The sequence below is a fragment of the Carassius auratus genome, unplaced genomic scaffold, assembly GCF_003368295.1.
Source record: "Carassius auratus strain Wakin unplaced genomic scaffold, ASM336829v1 scaf_tig00013767, whole genome shotgun sequence".
NCBI classification, from domain to species: Eukaryota; Metazoa; Chordata; class Actinopteri; order Cypriniformes; family Cyprinidae; genus Carassius; species Carassius auratus.
In genome coordinates, this window is record NW_020524440.1 from 1,094,345 (window position 1) to 1,115,103 (window position 20,759).

General features: G+C 38.2%; 1 protein-coding gene across 2 annotated transcripts in view; it reads left to right on the forward strand.

Moving 5' to 3' along the window:
• Nucleotides 1–20,759, forward strand: part of LOC113074159 (cyclin-dependent kinase 16-like) — a 30,924-nt gene that overhangs the window by 853 nt on the left and 9,312 nt on the right. The window contains exons 2-14 of one of the 2 annotated variants that reach the window (XM_026246910.1): nt 7,911–8,091; nt 11,593–11,757; nt 13,672–13,805; nt 14,157–14,282; nt 15,934–15,990; nt 16,092–16,206; nt 16,704–16,798; nt 17,422–17,484; nt 18,467–18,590; nt 18,917–19,037; nt 19,340–19,437; nt 19,556–19,661; nt 19,777–19,819. In XM_026246910.1, the coding sequence (XP_026102695.1) occupies nt 7,971–8,091; nt 11,593–11,757; nt 13,672–13,805; nt 14,157–14,282; nt 15,934–15,990; nt 16,092–16,206; nt 16,704–16,798; nt 17,422–17,484; nt 18,467–18,590; nt 18,917–19,037; nt 19,340–19,437; nt 19,556–19,661; nt 19,777–19,819 (1,368 nt within the window). In that variant the 5' untranslated portion in view covers nt 7,911–7,970. The remainder of the gene's footprint in view (nt 1–7,910; nt 8,092–11,592; nt 11,758–13,671; nt 13,806–14,156; nt 14,283–15,933; nt 15,991–16,091; nt 16,207–16,703; nt 16,799–17,421; nt 17,485–18,466; nt 18,591–18,916; nt 19,038–19,339; nt 19,438–19,555; nt 19,662–19,776; nt 19,820–20,759) is intronic. The other variant, XM_026246911.1, reaches the window with a different exon arrangement.

Below are 20,759 nucleotides of genomic sequence, written 5' to 3' on the forward strand. Positions count from 1 at the left end.
TCAGTCAGCAGTCTGGCTGCAATCAATGTTTAATTTCATTATTTTTACTTATTTATGGCTTGCCTGGATAATTATGCTATCTTGAGAGAGTCGTCTGTTTTATTCAGTCATGTTGTGCTTTCTATTAATGTCATCTGAAGTACCTCAGGGCTTATACAAGTATGTGTTTATTAAGTAATTTTTAATCAAGCTGGTTCAACATATATGAAAAAAGTAATATTAAACATATTATGAAATAATAACATTTCATTAAATTGATCGCAGCCATTGCAACATTGTCAATGACGTATTTTACGTTGCCAATGGTATCTAGTGATGAAAGCATAACGTCACTCATTCAAAACATGAATGGGTGTTCAATAAGTCTACATCATAGCTGGGAATCTGTAGAATCGAATGCATGTTATCTAGGGGTAAATCTGTACTTTAAACCATTTCTGGCATAAAAATGCCATTATGATCTTTCCAGCTCACACTGATTTCCCAGCAGGTGAAACCACTTTTGGTTTAAGTTACACTGATGGAATGGGGAAGGAGGGAGAGTGATTCAGTCCCACTCTATCAAATCTTGAATAAGATACGGTAACAAGTCCCCATTAAAGACTCTTTTTGCTTTAAAGTTCTGGTCAGATGGAGGAGCTTGTTTGACAGTTTGCCGGTCTGATTCAGAATGGCATATTGGAGGCGTGGGTGCATGTTGAGTGGGTTGGTTTATGGAATATTATCATTAGGTTGTGACGGATGGTTTAGGAGTCTTTAACTTGGCTTTCCTCACCTAAACAGACTTACACTGTTGAAGCATACATCATTTTGATGCTTTAGTTAACTGGCATTCACCAAACCACTTAAGTGGTGGTTTCCATTGATTGTTTATTTAAGAGAATTAGGGAAAGCACTGGAACTTTGACTTGACTTTGACTCCATGTTGGACATAATTGGCTTTGAAGCAAGACTAGAATAATTCCGGAGGAAAGTGCATTACTTGCAGAATTGGTCTACAAGCAATGCAAGAATTTAGACTATTGACACTCAATTTGAGAGATAGGTGGCGGACATGCACTTTTTTAAGTCTGCAATCGGCCATAAAGCAAGAAGAAGAAGCCTCCTCATGCACTTGCTTGAGAACGTGCTCAGGAGGGTTCTAACAGTTCAGACATTGCATGTATCAGAGGTAAAAAAACAACAACTATATAAATACTGTTCAGTTTCTTGCACAGACCGATCGCTTTGTGTCTTTACACATCAGTGTATTGTCACGAGCCGCAGGGTTAACCGGTTAACTGATTAACCGTTAAAAATTGCGTAACCGAGTGAAACATTTTGCTCGGTTAAGTGACGTCAATGGCGTGCATTGAATTTAGTTGTAATACATTTTTGCACCACCAGAGACCGCCAGAGCGCTCCCAGACATTTGTAATGTCCACAAGAAGTCATTTTTCTAATATGAAGCGGGCAAAAAAAAAGTACAGCGTTGGAGCACTTTAAAATTGAGAGTGACGGGGCAAAATGCAAGTATTGCAATACAGTGCTTAGATATACTTCAAGTACAACCTCGTTGTTGTAATCTCAACAGCCAACACCCGGGCATCATTAGGGCGCTCAGGACACACTGGATGCGTGGCGAAAGCATCTCAGCTGCGTGGCGTGTCTGTTTTTAATTCGGCTCCCATGTTAACAGGTTAGAGCTTGCCGACTGCCTGCGTGAGACGCGCGGCTCAGGCGCGGCTCGACGCGTGCATGCTAGAAATAGAACCGACGCCTTGTTGGAAGTGTTTCCATGCAAAATATAATAGGAAAATATGTTTATATGTCATTTTGTACACAAATACATATTAATTCATGACATTTTGATATTTGAAAGTCTATAGGTTGACATAAATTCAGATATAAATGTAATAAAAAATAATAATAATAATTATCGATTTTCAAATATTGTACCTGTCAAACATAGTCATAGCCTTAGCGAGGCGGCCGCGGAGCCTGCTTGTTACCTTCGCCTAAACACGGAAAGTTACATAACTATTACTAGAGCCTGTTCCTTTATAACATAGCCAAAGGTCGGTGTATATTTGCTTTATACATTTTAGGCTTATTCTCAAATTCAGATTGTGTTAGTGGGCGGGATTATTAGGCAGTTTTAATAGGACAATTTGACCGGAGAGATTAAATTTTGTCGGACATTTCTTTTTCTTCTTTCGGCCAATGTCCGGAAATTACCGGACAACGGAAACCCTGGCGCACACTATGGTTAACCGAGTATTAACCGCTAAGGGCCTCGGTTAACGGTTAAAGAAAAACTTGAAAACGTGCAGCCCTAATATATATATATATATATATATATTTTGTTTTTGTTTTTTTAAGCTGAGATTCCCATTAACCTCCATTATAGACTGACTTACTGCAACAGTTTGTGTTAAACATCTCTATTTGTGTTCTACTAAAGAAACAAAGTCACCTACATCTTGGATGCCCTGGGGGTAAGCAGATGAACTTTTTTGGTTGAACTATCCCTTTAATATCTCTTGATAGTGTGTTCCAAAGCTTTGATGCATAATTGACAAAGGCTGTGTCCACAGCTTTCTTTCGACTGTTGTAATCGTCTTCGTTATTGCTCTATTTGAAAATCGTAGAGCCCATAATGCCTCAGTGAATAACAGTGTCCAATTAGAGAGCAACCTACATGAGCAGGCTGATTTTTTTTTCAGTCCTGGCATGTTTCAGCAGCGTAATATTGATGAAGTGCTTTGCTGTATGGACAAGTTCAGAGAAATGACAGCAACACAAACACACTTGTGCTCAGAGGCTGGTTGATGTAGTGCTGTCTGGACCGAGTGTTCCAGAATCAGTCTCTATGAAGGTCACCCCTGTCAGGGTGTCACCTTGTGTTTGGATGCATCATGTCAGTATGGTTGGAGAGGGATGTTGGGGGATTGTGGTCAAAATGGATCGGTGCTTTGTTTAACTCTCTTCCATATGATCAAATTAAAGATGTTTTACTGAAAACAGGCCGCTTTTTGCCACTTGACTGGACAGGTTTGTAAACTCATCCACATGGGGAAGTCATGGCCTAATGGTTAGAGGGTTGGACTCCCAATCGAAGGGTTGTGGGTTCTAGTCTCGGGCCGGACGGAATTGTGGGTGGGGGAGTGCATGTACAGTTCTCTCTCCACCTTCAATACCACGACTTAGGTGCCCTTGAGCAAGGCATTGAACCCCCAACTGCTCCCCGGGCGCCGCAGCATAAATGGCTGCCCACTGCTCTGGGTGTGTGCTCCGGGTGTGTGCTCACAGTGTGTGTGTGTGTGTTCACTGCTTTGTGTGTGTGCGCATTTCGGATGGGTTAAATGCAGAGCACAAATTCTGAGTATGGGTCACCATACTTGGCTGAATGTCACTTCACTTCACTTTCATGGACGCAAAACAAGCTGTCAGTTGTCTGAACCCCATGAAGCTTTTATTGACCTATAGAGTGGAAAATGAGCCTCAGTCTGCACCGTATCAATGCAGGTCAGTTAAAGAAACACCTTGGCTCTGAAACTGAAACCTGCCAGTCTGTTTGCAGGACAGCTGAAATGCAGTCAGTCCTGTGTTAGCTAGCTGGGGCCCACAGAATGCTGTCCTGCATGCTGTTTTGATGGTCAACTAATGAAACGAGACTTAAAGAGTCATCAACCCTGATTAAGTAGCACTAAGACTTTGCCGGGGGCTGAAAATGGCCCTTAACCCGGTGTAGACTGCTGCTGCTGTCCTCGGGACTGCAATCACTCACCAGGTCATGAATGAAGCCAGTGTGGAGCAGAAATGGTGGTGGGTAAACAGGTTAAGCTCATGTGTATATATATATATAACTGTGTCTTGTTTGTCCTTGATTACGGAACTGATTAGGGATTGTCTAGATGCATTTTGGCACCGAACAGCTGATTCGCGCTGCTTTGTCAGTCATTCAACCACATTGCACATGACTGACTGTTATTCAGAATGCAAAACATGATGAATATAAAAAAAAAAAGTGTCCTTAAACTGTAAGAGTTCCTAATCTGAGCTGTTGTGGTTTATTGTAAACAAGAGCAAAGGTTTGTGGATCGTCCTGTATTTCCTGTTTGATTCTCTCATCTGATTTGAGGCTGCTTGATTCGTCTTGAATTTATGGGAACGATAAATAAAACTAAGATGCTTCAAATGTCTTGCTTTGATTACCATTGGATTTGTCTCCATTTATATGCTCTTCTTTTCAACATCCTTAATTTTTTGTCATTTTGGGTTTCAGGAGTGTGTTTCTGTGCTTCAAGGCATTTGAAGGAAATACCATTCTCACTATTTCAACTATTCATAGTATTTTTGATGTTAACCTTCCAATGGTTTGCTTTAGAGTTCCTTAAAACCCTCGTTTCATTATTGCAATTTAGTGTCTGTATGTTAAAAAAATTGGGAAAGGTTTAGTTTTTTTGTTTCTTGCATTATCCAAAATCTTATGCATTGTGCTGTGTCCTTTTAAATCCCTCAGTTTGGTATTTTACATTGATTTATCACCTTGAAGTACTGCTTTGATATGTATTTTAATGTTTTAAATTGCTCTTTAACAAACTAAAACTTTTGAGTGGTTTAGTGTGTTGTTCAGACTTCTATATTGACTTTAAGCGAAATTTCTAAAGGAAATTTGGTCCATTACTTGTTAAGTCTCTCTTAGCATGGACTGCGATATCTATCTGCACAGGAAACAAGTGTTTGGAATCTTGTGCCTGAGTAGAATCCCGTCCCCTTGTTAGAGGGTCACATTATGTCCAAGGACCCAAAGCTTGGATTTGCGGTGAAGATTGTTGCTCATCTTTGTGTCAAAGCAGGTGATCAGTCTAAAGGAAAGGCAACATTTTGGCTGTTCCTAAAAAGAACACCCTGTGTTCCCCACAAGCACTGAGGGTAGAGCTGCACGATTAATCGTTAAAAGATCGCGATCTCGATTCAGACACCCTCTCGATCTCATTTCTAAAAGACAACGATTCCCCGAGTCTGTTAAACCTTTGACAAAGTCTTACCGGATCATTCAAATCCGTGCGCGCACTGCCGCTGACACAGAGAGAGCTCTTACCATGTTTGGTTAAGAAACATCTTCACAGTCTTTTCAACTACACAGTATTATATCTGTCTTACAGTCATTTATATTATCACAGAAATACTGGGATAAAGTTTATAGTTTAAATATAAACATTGATGTCTATATGGCAGCGATCAAAATATAACAAATCCCCTTTTGAAAGTACTGCGCTTTAAATAACGTTTGTGTCGATTGCATTGTTTCACCAATAGGTGGCGACAAGTGTCTTAATTTATTTGTCAATGAATTAATTTTTCATTCAAGAGAATCGTTCAAAAACGCTGATTCATCCAGAAATGAAACAAGTGTAGTAGGTTTATGAGTGAGTCGTTGAATCAGTGATCTAAACAACTTTTTCATCATTCTAATATTAAAAAAACTGGGGTTTTAAATATATTATATATACACTACCAGTCAAAAGTTTTTGAACCATAAGATGTGTAATGTTTTTTTAAAGTCTCTTCTGCTCACCAAACTATATTTATCTGATCCAAAGTACAGCAAAAACAGTAAAGTTTTGAAATATTTACCATTTAAAATAACTGCTTTCACTTGAATGTATTTTAAAATGTAATTTATTTCTGTGGTGTGCAGCTGTATTTTCAGCATCATTACTCCAGTCTTCAGTGTCACATGATCTTCAGAAATCATTCTAATATGCTGTTTTGCCGTTCAAAAAAAACATTATTATTATTATTATTATTATTATGTTGAAAACAGATGAGTAGATTTTTTTCAGGTTTCTTTGATAGAAAGTTCAGAAGAACAATAATTGTGTGTAATAGAAATATTTTGTTATAAATGTCTTTGTCACACTTGATCAATTTAAAGAATCCTTGCAAAATAAAATAATTAATTTATATACTTGTGATAATGATAATGTTAATAGTAATAATAATAATAAAGAATCGTAGGAGAATCGTGATCTCTATATGAGATCAAAAAATCGTGATTCTCAATTTATCCAGAATCGTGCAGCCCTAACTGAGGGTAACTTTGTTTTTTTTCCTCTTCTAGGCTTTGTGTTGAATGGAATACTACCTCATTTTATATATAGTATTATTCTATAAATAGTGAAAAAGGAGATCCTACTAATTTAAATCACGTCCAATACTATTCAAACGGAAGGTCAAGTCGAGTGCAGTGCATTATGGTATCTCACTCACTGTGCTCTGGTTGTGTACTGCACATCTACTTGGTCATCTGGGTGTTTTGGGCATACTGCTAAATAGTATGAGTAAAATTTTATTCTCAACATATCTATAATCTCTGGCCACTTTCTTTGAATTTTACTGAACTGAGATGAATGTTCATGCTCAAGTCTGGTCAGTGATCATTAACGTATTCAGTGCCTTCTGCGCATACTCTCATTTAATGGCTGTGTTGTTGCAATAATTACCCTGTTTGCACCTCTCTGAGAGTCTCCCAGTTGGATTCCTTGCATTTCCGGCCTTAAAACACTTGAATCTACAGCGTCTGCAATCCTTTAAGCACTTGATTTATAAATGAAAACAATCCCACTTACAATGATGAGTAGGGCTGCACGATATTGGGAAAAAATGACATCGCGATATTTTATTTTTCTGCGATATACATTGCGATATTTTTTCTTACAAACAAATGGGGTGAGCACACTTACATTCTCATTTTAAATGATTTAAACATCGACACCATCGTGTCAATTGATTAATATGTGCGAGGGAGAGAGAGCAAGACAGCGAGACAAACAAAACAAAAATACATATATTCATAAGAGGAAAAAAAAGAAGAAAAAAAATTACATGCAAAATGAATCCATATACATTTCTATAAACATTGATGGTACTTCTAATGTACTCTCTCTCTGTCTCACGCGCGCTCTCTCTCTCTCTCTCTCTCTCTCTCTAGCAGCAGCGCGCCAGCCCAGCGCTGCGTCAGGCACGGTTCTGGTGTGTAAAGACACAGAAAACGCGAGGCAGCCACCACGCTTCTGGGACGCTTCAGACACGCGACGCTCACGCGCACGCTCTTTCTCTCTGTCTGTCTCACGCACGCTCTTCCTCTCTGTCTGTCTCACGCGCGCTCTCTCTCTCTGTCTCTCTCGCGCTCTCTCTTTCTCTCTGTCTGTCTCGCGCGCGCGCTCTCTCTCTCTCTCTCTCTCTGTCTCTCTCGCGCTCTCTCTCTCTCTCTGTCTCTCTCGCGCTCCCTCTCTCTCTGCCCTGTTAAACTTGCATGTGGTTTTCAGTCCTGTCAATGATAAACTTTCACTCTATGATGGTTTAGCTGTGCAATTAATCCGCGAATCACATTCGTCGAGGGCCGGGGAGCAGCTGGCCCGTACAGTTAATGAATAACGGATCAACTACGACAGCCTACATCGCACATCCTGCGATGTGACTATCGTGGATTCGTACATCGCGATATCGATGCATAAACGACACATCGTGCAGCCCTAATGATGAGTGTGAAAACATTGTGGCTAATCATTTCTTATGTGTGCAGTTACAGTTGGCTGTGTGATTTGTTTATTCTAGGTGTGATCTCTCACCGTGAACCTCTTCCAGTTACTGTCTCTCACTTTAATGTCCATTCCGTAGAGCGCTATTCGTTATGAAATAAACAAATTCGTCCTCTGAATCACCTTTCTGCTCCATGTTTGTCTTTACGGAATTTAAAGCTAATATTTATCTCAGAATATGTTAACACATTCCGTTACAGTATTAAGAGGATGGCGTCCTTGAAAATGCATGACTTTGCTCTGTCCAGTAATCACAGAGGGTATCAAATGAATCAGGAAGCAGCTTGTAAGGTCCTGCTTGTGTGTTTGTGTCTCTGACAGGGCGGTTGAACAGTGGCAGCCCCTCCACCCCCCTCATCTCGTCCCCCCATACCCCCACTGATGGACCGCATGAGGAAGATCAAACGGCAGCTGTCCCTGACGCTGCGAGGGGGTAACGACGGGGACAAGACCTTGAGTGAGACCATCAGCTCTCAGGACACAGGAGCACACAGCGATTCTGGTATGGTAACATTCTCTTTTTTTTGCACGACAACACGGACGCCGCACTTGATTTCTTTTGCGAAACTTGCGTACAGTGGTTTATCTTACTGAACATAGATGCAGTTGCATTTGACCAGTAAAACATAAAAAATTCCCCATCAGGGCTGCACGATTTGGGGAAAAATGTGAAAAATTGCGATTTATTTTTTTCCCTGATAAAATTGTGGTTGCAATTTTAAAAATGAATGCTTTAAAAGGTTTACTAATTTTATTTTATTTTTACAATAATAGTATATTATTATTAAATAAAATGTACAAATTTTAACTTTAAAGTAAAAAGTGTATTTAAAGAAAACCGTATATTAATAATAATTTTATTTTACATTTCAACTGTAACGTTACAAATACTAATGTCTTAATGTCATTTCTTAATTTCCAAATGTTAAGCCATCAAACTTTTATTTTGACAGAAAACCACACAGAGCCCTTAAAGGGGCAGTTCACTAAAATAAAATAAAAATCTGACAGATATTGAAGAATGTTCAAACAAACAGTTGACAATTGAGTTCCATAGTATTTTTTTATTCCATAATGTCATCAACTGTTTGGTTGCCAACAATCTTCAAAATATCTTCTTTTTTTTTTTTTTTTTCGCTGACAGAATTATCTTTTTTAGTTGAACTATCAATTATTATTTTTTTGATAACTGCTTCTCGTTAAAAGTATGTGAAGATTGACGCATTAAAATGATCTAAAGCAGAAGCCGAGATGGAGTTTGTGTGGGGCGGCATTTACTGTGAACCGAGCTGCTCTGAAAAACTGCAATCACCTGTGGATAATGAGCCACTTGTGTGTAAGAATGCAGTGCCTATATTTATTTAATTAAATCACAATTTGATAATCTCACTAAGCCATATCACAGCTTTGGTTTTATTTTGATTAATCGTGCAGCCCTAATGCCCATAGTGGATTGCATTATTAGCTTATCAGTAAACCTGCATGGACTCTGCATCCACAGTTTTCCACAGAACTTAAAAGCTTGTCATCTGTCAAATTCTTCCCTTGCGTGGTTTATTAAATATTTAGGCCGTAATGCTACATTTAACACTTTTTATCATGTTTAACTTATTTCCGCCATGTTCCACAAATGCAGTTGATGCAGAAAATTCACAAACTTGGCCGACTCATGTGATTGACTAATCAGTTAGTGTTGTTAGGCACAACATAATTACGTTTCATCTCTAACTCGTCAACAGTCATTCCTTCCCAATATTGGGACTTGCATGAAAACTTTGTGGCATATAATATTTCAGATGCTCATAACCAGTGAGAATGTGTTTGTGTGTGTGTGTGTGAATATTCTTACTGGAGGGGATAAAAACAGCTCAAATTCAGCGCCATCTGTACAATCTGTTCCAGGGTTTTTATATAATGACAGCCAGAAAGTTGCCAGTATTGTTGCTAATGGCCAGACTTAAAAAAAGAGCATTTAGTCTGTCAAAAGACCACTTTAAGTGCTGTATTTTTCAGCATGTCAAGTGTAGTTTCAGTTAAATTGCTAATTTCCTTGTTTATGGATTTGTCAGATCTGTGGCTTTTACTTCAGCTATATGCTGTAAATTTGGAACAGAGCAGCTGTGAATTTCAGTACACTGTCTTCACAGCAGTGTTTCCTTTCACTGTTCAGCGGAGGTGCTCTATTTGAATCTACTGTGCCATGACAAAAGAAATTAGATTTCACCTGAGTTGTGAGTTTGCCATCTGAATTGCGATAAGACAAAGACAAAAAAGTAGCACATCTTTCTATTGTGTTTTCTTTGCTGACAGCATGCACATTTTCTCAATTCAATTCACCTTATGACCAAGTGATGTCTGTATAACAGTGTGTATTTTTTAAGATGCTCTTTACAAAGGTGTTTTGTTATAAATGCTATTTTAGGTAATTCTGTAAAAAAAGGTCAAGAAATAGTGTTTTGTTTAGAAAAACTGAATTCTGTAACTGAGTTGCAGGTGTAAAATCTCTCTTAAAGGGATATTTCACCCTAAATACAAATTCTGTCATCATTTTCTCACCTTGCATGTCTGTAATTCTGCTGTGGAACATAAGAAAATATATTTTGAGAAATATCTCAATATTTCTTCATTGGCCTAATGTTGTTTGGTTCCTAGCATTTTTTCGAAGATATGTATAGGGTGTGTGTATATATGTGTGTGTGTTTCAAGCAACGTTGCAGTTAGTAAATAATGACAGAATTTCCATTTTTGGGTGAAAATTGTAAAAACTAATTTGTATATATGAGTATATTGTACTGAAGAGCATGCAAGCCATTTATGAAGTTAGGAAATGTGGTCGATTTTGACTTTAAGAGTCCCGATACTCTCTAGAATACACCAGGAAGCTCAGGGCTGTGCTTTAATCCATGTGGTTTTAAGAAAGTGTGTTTCAGCCATTCGTCATTGAATGCATATACATTCACCTCTGCCTCCCTTCGTGTTGCCTGTCAGTGTGATACGGGTATGCAGCATTAAAGCATTGCATTAAGAAACCGAAATACATTTTTAAAGCCAATCTGTCCATTATACCCAAGGGCTGGCTATGGCTCTGCGTGCGTTGAGCTAAGCTACTGTCTCCTGCCTGCTGTTACCCCCTCTGACCAATCAGCATGTTGTTTTCTAGCATGGCTTCTCATCTCAAGCTAACTGCACTCACAGATCCTGCTCTTCTCAGATCTGACTGTTTCAACAAAACCGCTCCTCCATAACTGCCTCATTCAAGTCAATAATATATATGTACATATTATATATTCTAATTACCATATGCAAATACATCATCATATCGACATCTCATTCTTTTGTAGCCTGTTTTGGCATTTCTCCAAACCCTACACACATTTGAGATGCATTTGGCTTTCACATGCTGATGAATCGATGCCTTCGTGTGCCATTTTAATTGCCGCCACAGTGTAGAGCATCATTAGAAACAATTACCGTCAGTGAGAAAATGAGTTTATCCGTGTCTTTGCTTAATAATTGTGCCCCTTGTAACTCATTCACTAACACGGAAGATGATCCTTGTAAATTGATCTCTCTCTTTTTTTTAATAATCATTTTGGAAAAATGAATGCATGCTCTAAAATTTGACTCTTTCTGTTTTTAATTTAATATTTCCTCTTTTTTTCTTCTCATCCTTGTGACCTTTCCCCCAAACCTTGTTTTTCTCCCTTTTCTGTCTTCTCACAAACACTTGCTACCCAACTTTACCATTTCACCCAAACCATATCAATCATTCCCTACCACTTCTTCTTTTCGATAAATCTCCATAATACACTAATCTTCTTTATTCACCCCTTTTTCTATACACTTCTGCTCCTTTTACTGCTCCTTTTCCCATAACGCTCAATTCCATTATGTGTCCCGCCACATTTACATTCTCCTTCCTGGCTCCTTGTCTGCCCTTCCCCCCTTCTCCTCGTCTTCATTTCCTCTGTGTGTCGTCCTCCTCCCCTCTCCTCTCTCCCAGAGGCCATGCCAGTTGGCGGCAGTGGTGGTCTGCGGGGTTCAGTGAGAGGTTCGGGGGGTTCCTTCAGCATGCACTCCCTCCTGCAGTCCTACAGCAGCACCCTGCGCAGACCACGCAGCCTGGGCCGCAGTCTCAGCTCCTATCTCAACCACACCACTCGCCTCGGTACATTCACATGCACGTACACGCATGCACACAGAGGACGAGAGTGTGATGTGTGTGAGGTTGCACAGTGGGGATGGGAATTATAAGGAATTTTGATAGTTTTGCTTCCGATTCCACCTCGGTTCCTTATTGCTTATTATTGCATTCACTTCCCTTATATGCCTTTTGTCAAACAATGAAGTCATTTTAGCAGAAGATTAATGACAAAGCAACTTCTTTGACTTTTTTTCTTGTAAAGGAATAGTGCTTCCAAAAATTGTATCCCTGTCATCATTTACTCAAGTTGTTCCAAAGCCTGTATTACTTTCTTTTTTCTGCTTCAAATGGAGATATTTTAAAGAATATGTGTCAAAATTGTTGCTGGGTCCCCACTGACTTCCATTAATTAGACAAGAAAGTCAGTAACTGGACCAGAAGCTGTTTGGTTACCCAAATTCTTCAAAATATCATATTTTGTGTTTAGCAGAAGAAAGAAATGTATACAGGTTTGGAATAACTTGAAGGTGAGTAAATGGTGACATAGTTTACATTTTGGGGTGAACTATCCCTCTAAACCCATAATCTGCTGGATCTAAAGGGGTTTGTGAGGGATAAAGACAGCAAAGATACAATCATGTTTTTCCAGAATTGTGTACCTGTTTCTGATTGTCCAATTGCTTTTGTTCTGTTTAATAAGCAAAGGACTACTTGTTAAATGGAATGTTAAGAAAATAAGACGTGCTTATATTTCTTATTTTTTTAGGAGTTATGTCCACATTAATGTAAGCATGCAAAAGTTTCAGGACTGTTAGCGAAACTGAATGTCATAAAATTATTCGGTTATGATTTCTAACAAAAAAAAGCAGTTCTCGATTCCCAACCCTACTGTACAACTTGGACTCTCGTAAATTAAGCTTAGACGCATACACTATTACAGTGGTTCTCAATTGGTGGATTGCAACCCAATGTTAAAAGCAGATGATAAAATGCAACTAATTGTATAATAATACATATATTATATGTATAGTAATACATAAATAATACATACAATGCAAAATAAGTCTGCTTATCTTTTGTTGTTGAAGGCCATGCACCCAAATAGACACTACAATTTTTTTTATTTACACCAATGTCACTTGTTAACTAAATTAGATTCAAGCATGGAAAGTTGCTTTATACCAGATTAAAGGATTATAAATCATAGAATTGATAAGATATCAGATAAAAGGCAGACTAAATAAATAGGTTTACATGGCCATAAAATATATGCAAGGTAAAAGAAACCTAAACTACTAAAGATGACAAATTTTCCTAATTTTCCTTTTTAATTTGGTGCAACTAGTTATTCTGTTTTGCCTGTGTCACTTCTAGATGTCTAATGTAAAATCTGCATTCTGCAGCAAAATCCATTGAGAACCACTGCACTTTTATACATGGATAGACAGGCAGAGAGAGTGTGTGTGTGTGTGTGTGTGTGTGTGTGTGTGTGTGTGTGTGTGTGTGTGTGTGTGGAGTTAGAGGGGGTAGGGGGGAGATTGTGTTATGGTTTAATGGGGGGGATGGGACAGCAAGTGAATAAATGAATGGAAGATAATGACTTCTATTTTTTTCCTTTTGTGTGTGTACGAGACGGATCTTCTTTCAGAGCAGCTAAGTAGTTCCTCAGCTGTAGTGTGGTATGAACCTCCGAGTCATATAAATGCATCAGAGACAGACAGAAAAATGTGTAAGAGATGCATTTGGAGAGTGTTCAGGCTCCCAGATGATAAACCAGCATTAATTTGGTTTTAAAATAGAATAATGAAGTGGTGGAATGACATTTAGAAACATTGGATTTGATTTTATTCGATACATTTTTCCAGTATCATCAGAATAGTGACGTCATCATAGCATGCAAATGTATTTGAGTGTGTGTGGCTGTGTCTGTAAATGCAGAAATCGTCCACGAGGATGTTAAAATGGGTTCCGATGGAGAAAGCGATCAGGCTTCGGCCACATCCTCTGATGAAGTGCACAGCCCCGTCCGAGTTCGTCTGAGAAACAACCCTGGTCGCAAAATTTCCACAGAGGTATGATCCCATTTCTGACATGCATTACTTGTTTTTTCGCCAGTATTTTTAGAGTGGGACACTGAATAATACATGACATGTTGGGTAATAAAAACATTCAATTTAGCTTTGTTTTCGTTTTGTTTGCTTGAATTAAACCATGTAATAACCATTAGCTTGTTTGTTGCTATTGAAGGTACATCAGTTGCGTGTGACTAATGGTGCATTGTGGTTACTGAAAATGCTCCACGGCATGGTACCCATCAGTTAGATGACTAGCCTGCGGGCCAGATGGGTTATTACTGTTATGTAGTGTAATGAAACCTTTAGGCCTTAACAATTAATGGTTTTCCCCTCCTCCTTCCCTCTCAGGACATAAACAAACGTCTGTCTCTGCCTGCCGATATCAGGCTTCCTGATGGCTACCTGGAGAAATTCAACCTCAACAGCCCTCTGTTTGACAAACCGCTCAGCCGGAGATTACGCAGGGTATCGCTGGTAATGCCTCTCTCTTGGTTTTCCTTTCTGTCAACTTTTTTCTTTTTTACAGCCTCTACTTGTGCCAGATTTTCTGCTCAAATCCAATTTTAGTGAGGTTGTTTACGTTTTCAGTGTGGCCTATACCATACTAGCCTAGAAAATGTCATACTTAATAAAATTTATCCATAACTAATTATAGAAAGTGAATTCAGTTATAAATGAAAGATAGAAATAGAACATAGAAATAACCAGGATGTTTATACAAGACATAGAATTGGTTATATTTACTTAATGGTGAACAATTGCCTTTTTTATATAAATATTTTTGTAAATCTAAAAGGAAAAATTTTACTTAGAAATTACATTAATGGCCATTTATATATAAAAATCAAATATATAACTGAAAGATTGTATATTATCTTTTTTTTTTTTACAAAAATAATTGCATAAAGTAATATTAATTATTATGAACAATTAAATTATTGTTGTTTTATTAGCCTTTTTTAATCTTTTAAAATTACTCTTGATTTTGCCATAAATATAGCCTTTGATGCCGATGTAAAATCATATGAAGTTATTTTATTTATTCATCATATTTTCATTTGGACTTGCAGTTTTAGTCTTTGCTTAATAAAATATATGCTTATTTTGGATATCTGATAGGGATTTTCTTCCCCACATTAAATTACTGAGAATTTGAATGGGAAATAATTGGATTGTTCTGTAAATAAAGTCACAATGCTTAATAGAGTCCTAAATAAGTCATATTGGGGAAAAATATGGTCCGGATATGTTCTGAACAGTATTCTTGACAGAATGTGAAATTATGAATTATGAAATACCACAAGTTCAGCTAGCCTCGATATGAGATATAACCTTAAACTGTGATGTTTAGTCAGTGCTGTTGACACACGCTTGATCTGTGATGCATTTTAACACTTCATTTGTTACACTTCAGTTGTTCCCAATTTATTTTGGGGAGGGATATTTTAGCTCATGTCGTCTATGTGTGTTATATAAACCTCTGCGTCCAGCCCAGCCATCTGAAATGGGAGCAGTGTGATTTGGGTGTATTTTAATGAGTCCACATGAATGCCTTTGAAATTTTCTGCCCTGTATCCCCATGTTGTTTAAGAGGTTAGTTCACCCAGAATTGAAAATTAGGTTGCGTTTTATTCACCCCCGAGGGATCCTAGGTGTATATGGCTTTCTTCTTTCAGACGGATCCAGCAGGAGTTATATTAAAAATTGTTGATCTTTCAAGCTCTATCATTGCAGTCAGTGCTTGTTGCATTGCTTCAGTCCAAAAGACACAACGTTGACCTCATACGTAATTCCCCTGGAACTGCTTCCGTTTACAACAATGAGTGCAGGATCTTTTCTGGCCTCTGTTCACCCGCCGAAGCTGTGTGAGACGCTTTTTATGTAACTCCTTTTGGACTGATGCATGCAACACCCACTGAGTGCCATTACACAGCTTAAAGGATCAAAGACCATTTTTAATATAACTCCTACTGGACTTGTCTGAAAGAAGAAAGTCATATACACCTAGAATGCCTTTGGGGGGTGGGAGTGAGTAAAACGCAGCCTAATTTTCATTTTCGGTTGAACTAACTTTAAGTGCTGCTTTTTAGGACCATGTTGTGACATTTTTTGTCTTTGTATGCAGTCTGAGATCGGATTTGGGAAATTGGAGACATACGTGAAACTGGATAAACTAGGAGAGGTAACGTCACAGGCGATTCTTAGATCGTAGCTCTGATCCAAAACAGCATTTTAAAGCACCATAGTCATGTTACTGTGCATTGTCATCTTTTTCTTTCTCAGGGCACCTATGCTACAGTATATAAGGGCCGCAGTAAACTGACGGATAATCTGGTGGCTCTGAAGGAAATCCGTTTGGAGCACGAGGAAGGAGCTCCATGCACTGCCATTAGAGAAGGCGAGTTAGAAGCATGCCAAAGTGGATCAGCACTAAAATTAGATCAAACTATTGCCCCAAATTTCCCACATGCTTCCACAATGACAGACATTTGTACTTTTAAATTTAGGATGTTCTAAATTAGACAGTTAATCTCTAAATTCACTATCAGTGGCTTTTGTTACAGGGGAATTCAGCTGGTTAAAAGAGTTTTATAATATGAAAAACATGCATATAATATGCAAGAAGTTCACACAAAGCTCCGTTCCCCAGCCAACCCTGATCATTTATGTTTCCACTTTATGTTTGCTTCCAGTTAGCAAACCTTAACTAAGATCATTTGCATATCAAAATTTTAAAAGTACTCTAGCAAAAGATTGTTTAAGGTCAATTTCATTTGGGGGATTTTTTTTTTTTCAACTATTTTTGCATTAATGTTAACTTGGCTTGTCATTTAGTGAATATTCATAAAGGCCACCTTTTTGAGGAATAATCTGTCTCTTTCTGTGTCTCTCTAGTGTCTCTGCTGAAGGACCTGAAACACGCCAATATTGTGACTCTTCATGACATCATCCACACTCAGAAGTCTCTTACACTTGTGTTCGAGTACTTGGTGAGTCACTCACATGTGCAGTATTTCACTGTACTCTGTACACTTTTAACTACACTTATGATCTCACACACACTCATCTACACACCAACAGTGGACAAGCTATTTGGAAACCGTAGCTTGCCAAGTTGCATACTGCTCATAATTTAAAGTAGTTAAAGTGCAGTCAAATTACTCTTGTCCAAACAAGTGTAGTTAGTATTAAATTGAAATGACTTATGGATTGCATATCTATCGACATAATAGTTATAGAGCAGATTTATGTGGCACAAAAACAGGCATTTTTAAAATGACAACAATGTCAAAGCTACATGAAAAGCTAATAAATAAATAATTCAATTTAGAATTCAAATAATCATTTTTTATATTAAAAAACAATGAAAATAAAACATTTAAAAATCAAAAAAAATAAATAAATGTTGACCTGCATGTCGTGTAACAATTAACCAACATCAGAAAGCATGTGAATGTGTTGTTAATTAGTAACTCTTTTAGGGGGTTTGGTTGGCTACAATAAAAAGTTAGTGAATCCCCGAGAATATAAGTTTTATATAAGTTACATAAGTTTTATATAATATAAGTTTGGTTATTCATCTATTGCTTTGATGACTTCCTTTATCTCCTAGGATAAAGACCTGAAACAGTACCTAGATGACTGTGGAAACAGCATTCATATGCACAATGTCAAGGTAAGGCGTCTTTGACAAATGTCTTTCATTTTCTGTTTCTCATAATCGTTCTGCTCCACATAGGGGTGTGCCGGTTTCAGAATTGGTGATGACGGTTATGACGTGAGTCAAATGTGGGGGGGGAGGTGGGGTTAGGGGAGGGTAGTGGATCTGCCGTGGAGTCAATTGGTTGTTCTTGGAGATAGCGGGTTAACTCCGTGTCAGCGCGCGCTCTGATCGGTAAAGGGGCAGAGATTTCAGACCTCCGTTTATTAAGGAGATCTGTCACAAAACTCATCATCTGCGCCAACGTTTTTTGAGCAAATTTCAAAGCCGCACCCGCCCGCCATCCGCTGATTGTTTTGCGGTCTATGGCGATGCAATGCTTTGCTGATGCGAGCCGCAAAAAAAAGCCATTGTCTGTTCTAGAAAGGATGCAGCAAAGATATTTAATGCTAATGTATGAGGCATAGGCCTACGCTGAGTTTCATTTATGATGAGATGCGCTCTAGTTCACAGTGCAGTGCAAGTGAACGCGGCGCGCTGGAGCTTCCATGTCACGGTTATCATTGTCTGCTATATTTGCTTTTTATTTATTAAAATACATGCAATTGGTTGATGAAACATTTATTAAAATTAAGATAAAATTTGTACAGAACGAAATTCGTTTTTAAGAAAGGTTTTCTACAAAGCACAATTTTATGAAGTGGTAAATATCATGTCTGACGATTTACAAAACTTCATTAAGTGGTAAAAACCATGTCTCCCGATATATTGCGCATCTTATGATCCTATCTAAAAACTGAAAATAATTTTTGATAAAAAATGTTTGTAAAAAATATTTTAATGACACGGTTTTGGCGGTTATAGAGTTCTAATGACGGTGTTCAACTATAACCGCCGGTCTCACGGTTATATACTAACCGTCACACCCCTAGCTCCACATCGCAATCATGTACGGTGTTCTTATTATTCACCTGCTTGTTTTTTTTTTCCATCTCAGCTGTTCCTGTTTCAGCTGTTGCGAGGTCTGAACTACTGTCACAGACGTAAAGTCCTTCACCGAGACCTCAAGCCCCAAAATCTTCTGATCAACGAGCGCGGGGAGCTAAAGCTGGCTGATTTTGGTCTGTAACATACAAACCTCATCTTTACTTTTAAATACAAAACTCCTCTTTACTCTCACTATTTTCTCATGGTGTGGGTGCTGTAGTTAATGAAAACCAGCTGCCCACTTACCTACTTGAAAAACATATGCTCAGGTTTCTCTAGTTGCATTTTCTCTGTAATAACTGCACTGTAAATGTACTGCTGCTTTGGCTAAAAGAATCTAGTGTACTAAACTTCTGGTTGGGCTTATGTGGAGTTGATGTTTAATATGTTGTAAAGGTTTACAAAGCTTGCTGAAAACTAGGCAGACTGCTTTTAAATGTGCTTTTTGGTTGGTATTCAGGTCTGGCACGAGCAAAGTCGATTCCCACCAAGACCTACTCAAATGAGGTGGTGACGCTCTGGTACCGCCCCCCTGACATCCTATTGGGCAGCACAGACTATTCTACTCAGATTGACATGTGGTGAGCATCCACCTGTTGATGTATCTTACTTGCTTTATTTGTGGAAATAGTGTTACTGTAGTATTTATTAATAATTTGTTTAGTAATCTTGCTAAGTGCTACAACCGAACGGCTCCAGAGTTTGTTTTCAGTCGTGCCGAGACCACCTCGTTCAGGCCAATTGTTTAGGCGCGGATCCGATAAATAGTGAGCTAATAATTGGACTCTTGTTTTTACTGTGGTAAAATCGGCGCACACTCGCACACATGTCATAGCTTCTATGGGGGTGGACTTGAATTGAGTTTTAATAACTCTCTTTGCAGGGGTGTTGGCTGTATCTTCTACGAGATGTCTACAGGTCGACCCTTGTTCCCGGGCTCCACGGTGGAGGAGGAGCTGCACTTTATCTTCAAACTGCTCGGTACCGCTCTCTCACCCACTCGCTCCTTCTCTCCCACTATGTTCTTTCTGGCTCTAGATCTGACAGTTTGTCTCTGTGTGTCACTGTGATATTTATAAACCCTCCTGTCTTTTCATAGGTACGCCCACAGAGGAGACGTGGCCCGGAATAACCTCCAACGAGGAGTTCATCTCCTATAACTACCCACGATACCGCGCCGACTGTCTCCACAATCACACTCCACGGTAACGACAGCTGTCCTCTGGGTCTGATGCCTGAAACGATCACCGCTCCTGCTGTAGAAAAAAATGACACGCTGTTGGAGGTCATTTACTGAAGTGAATTATTTTTCTCTTGCAGATTGGACAATGATGGAGTTGAACTTCTGTCGAAGCTGCTGCAGGTGATTTGTGTATTATTTAGTCCACTAAAGTCACCTTTACTTAAAAGGTGCTTTATATAATAAAGACTGTTTTATAGCAGCTTAACAGGTTAAAAATAACAGAATCAATGATGTAAACTTCAAATATGAGACAAGTTCTGCTCCAAAGCAGCTGAAAAAAGGACAATAATGTCATTATTAGTGTCATTAGGCAGCTTTACAGAAAGCAACAGTATCAGTACTCACCCCACTGGTTGGGATGCTTGTGTTCGAGCTTTAGTATTTGCACTTATCTGGAAATCACGCCTGTGTAAGCATTGCTTATAGACTATAAGTTATTGTATTATTTCCTCATTAGGTTGGGTTAAGAGGAAGTATTTTAATAATGACTTTGAAAACTGACATTTTTAGGATACTGTATGGCTGTTCTCTTTCCAGAGTTCAGCCTGTCTGAATATTTATTTGCCTGTAAATAATAAATAATGCATAAAACTGCTCAAGTGAAGAAATGTTTCTTTAGGTCAAAAATCGAAATTCACTTCAATTCACGTTTCTGGTTAATTCAACAGTGTGTGCTTTACCAAAAAAAAAAAAAAATTATTTGTACTAGTTATTTGCTTTATCTGAAACAACTTTTCAAACAACAATTTCCTGTTATAATTTATAAAAACGTGTGTTTCGGTAACTTGAATTTTGTACTACAGTTAAAAAGTTTTGAGTTGTTAAATGAACCTGTGTTTATTTTATAAAAAATCCATTTGATTCGGTTTTCCAATTGAATGTATATTAAGTAATTTATTCTTGTAATGCAGAGCTGATTTTCAGCATTACTCCAGTCTTCAGTTTCACGTGCTCTTTCAGAAATCATCCTAATATGCTGATTTAAAACATTTCTTATTATTATTAATGTTGAAAACAGTTGTGCTGCTTAATATTTTTGTAGAAAGCGATATGACTTTTT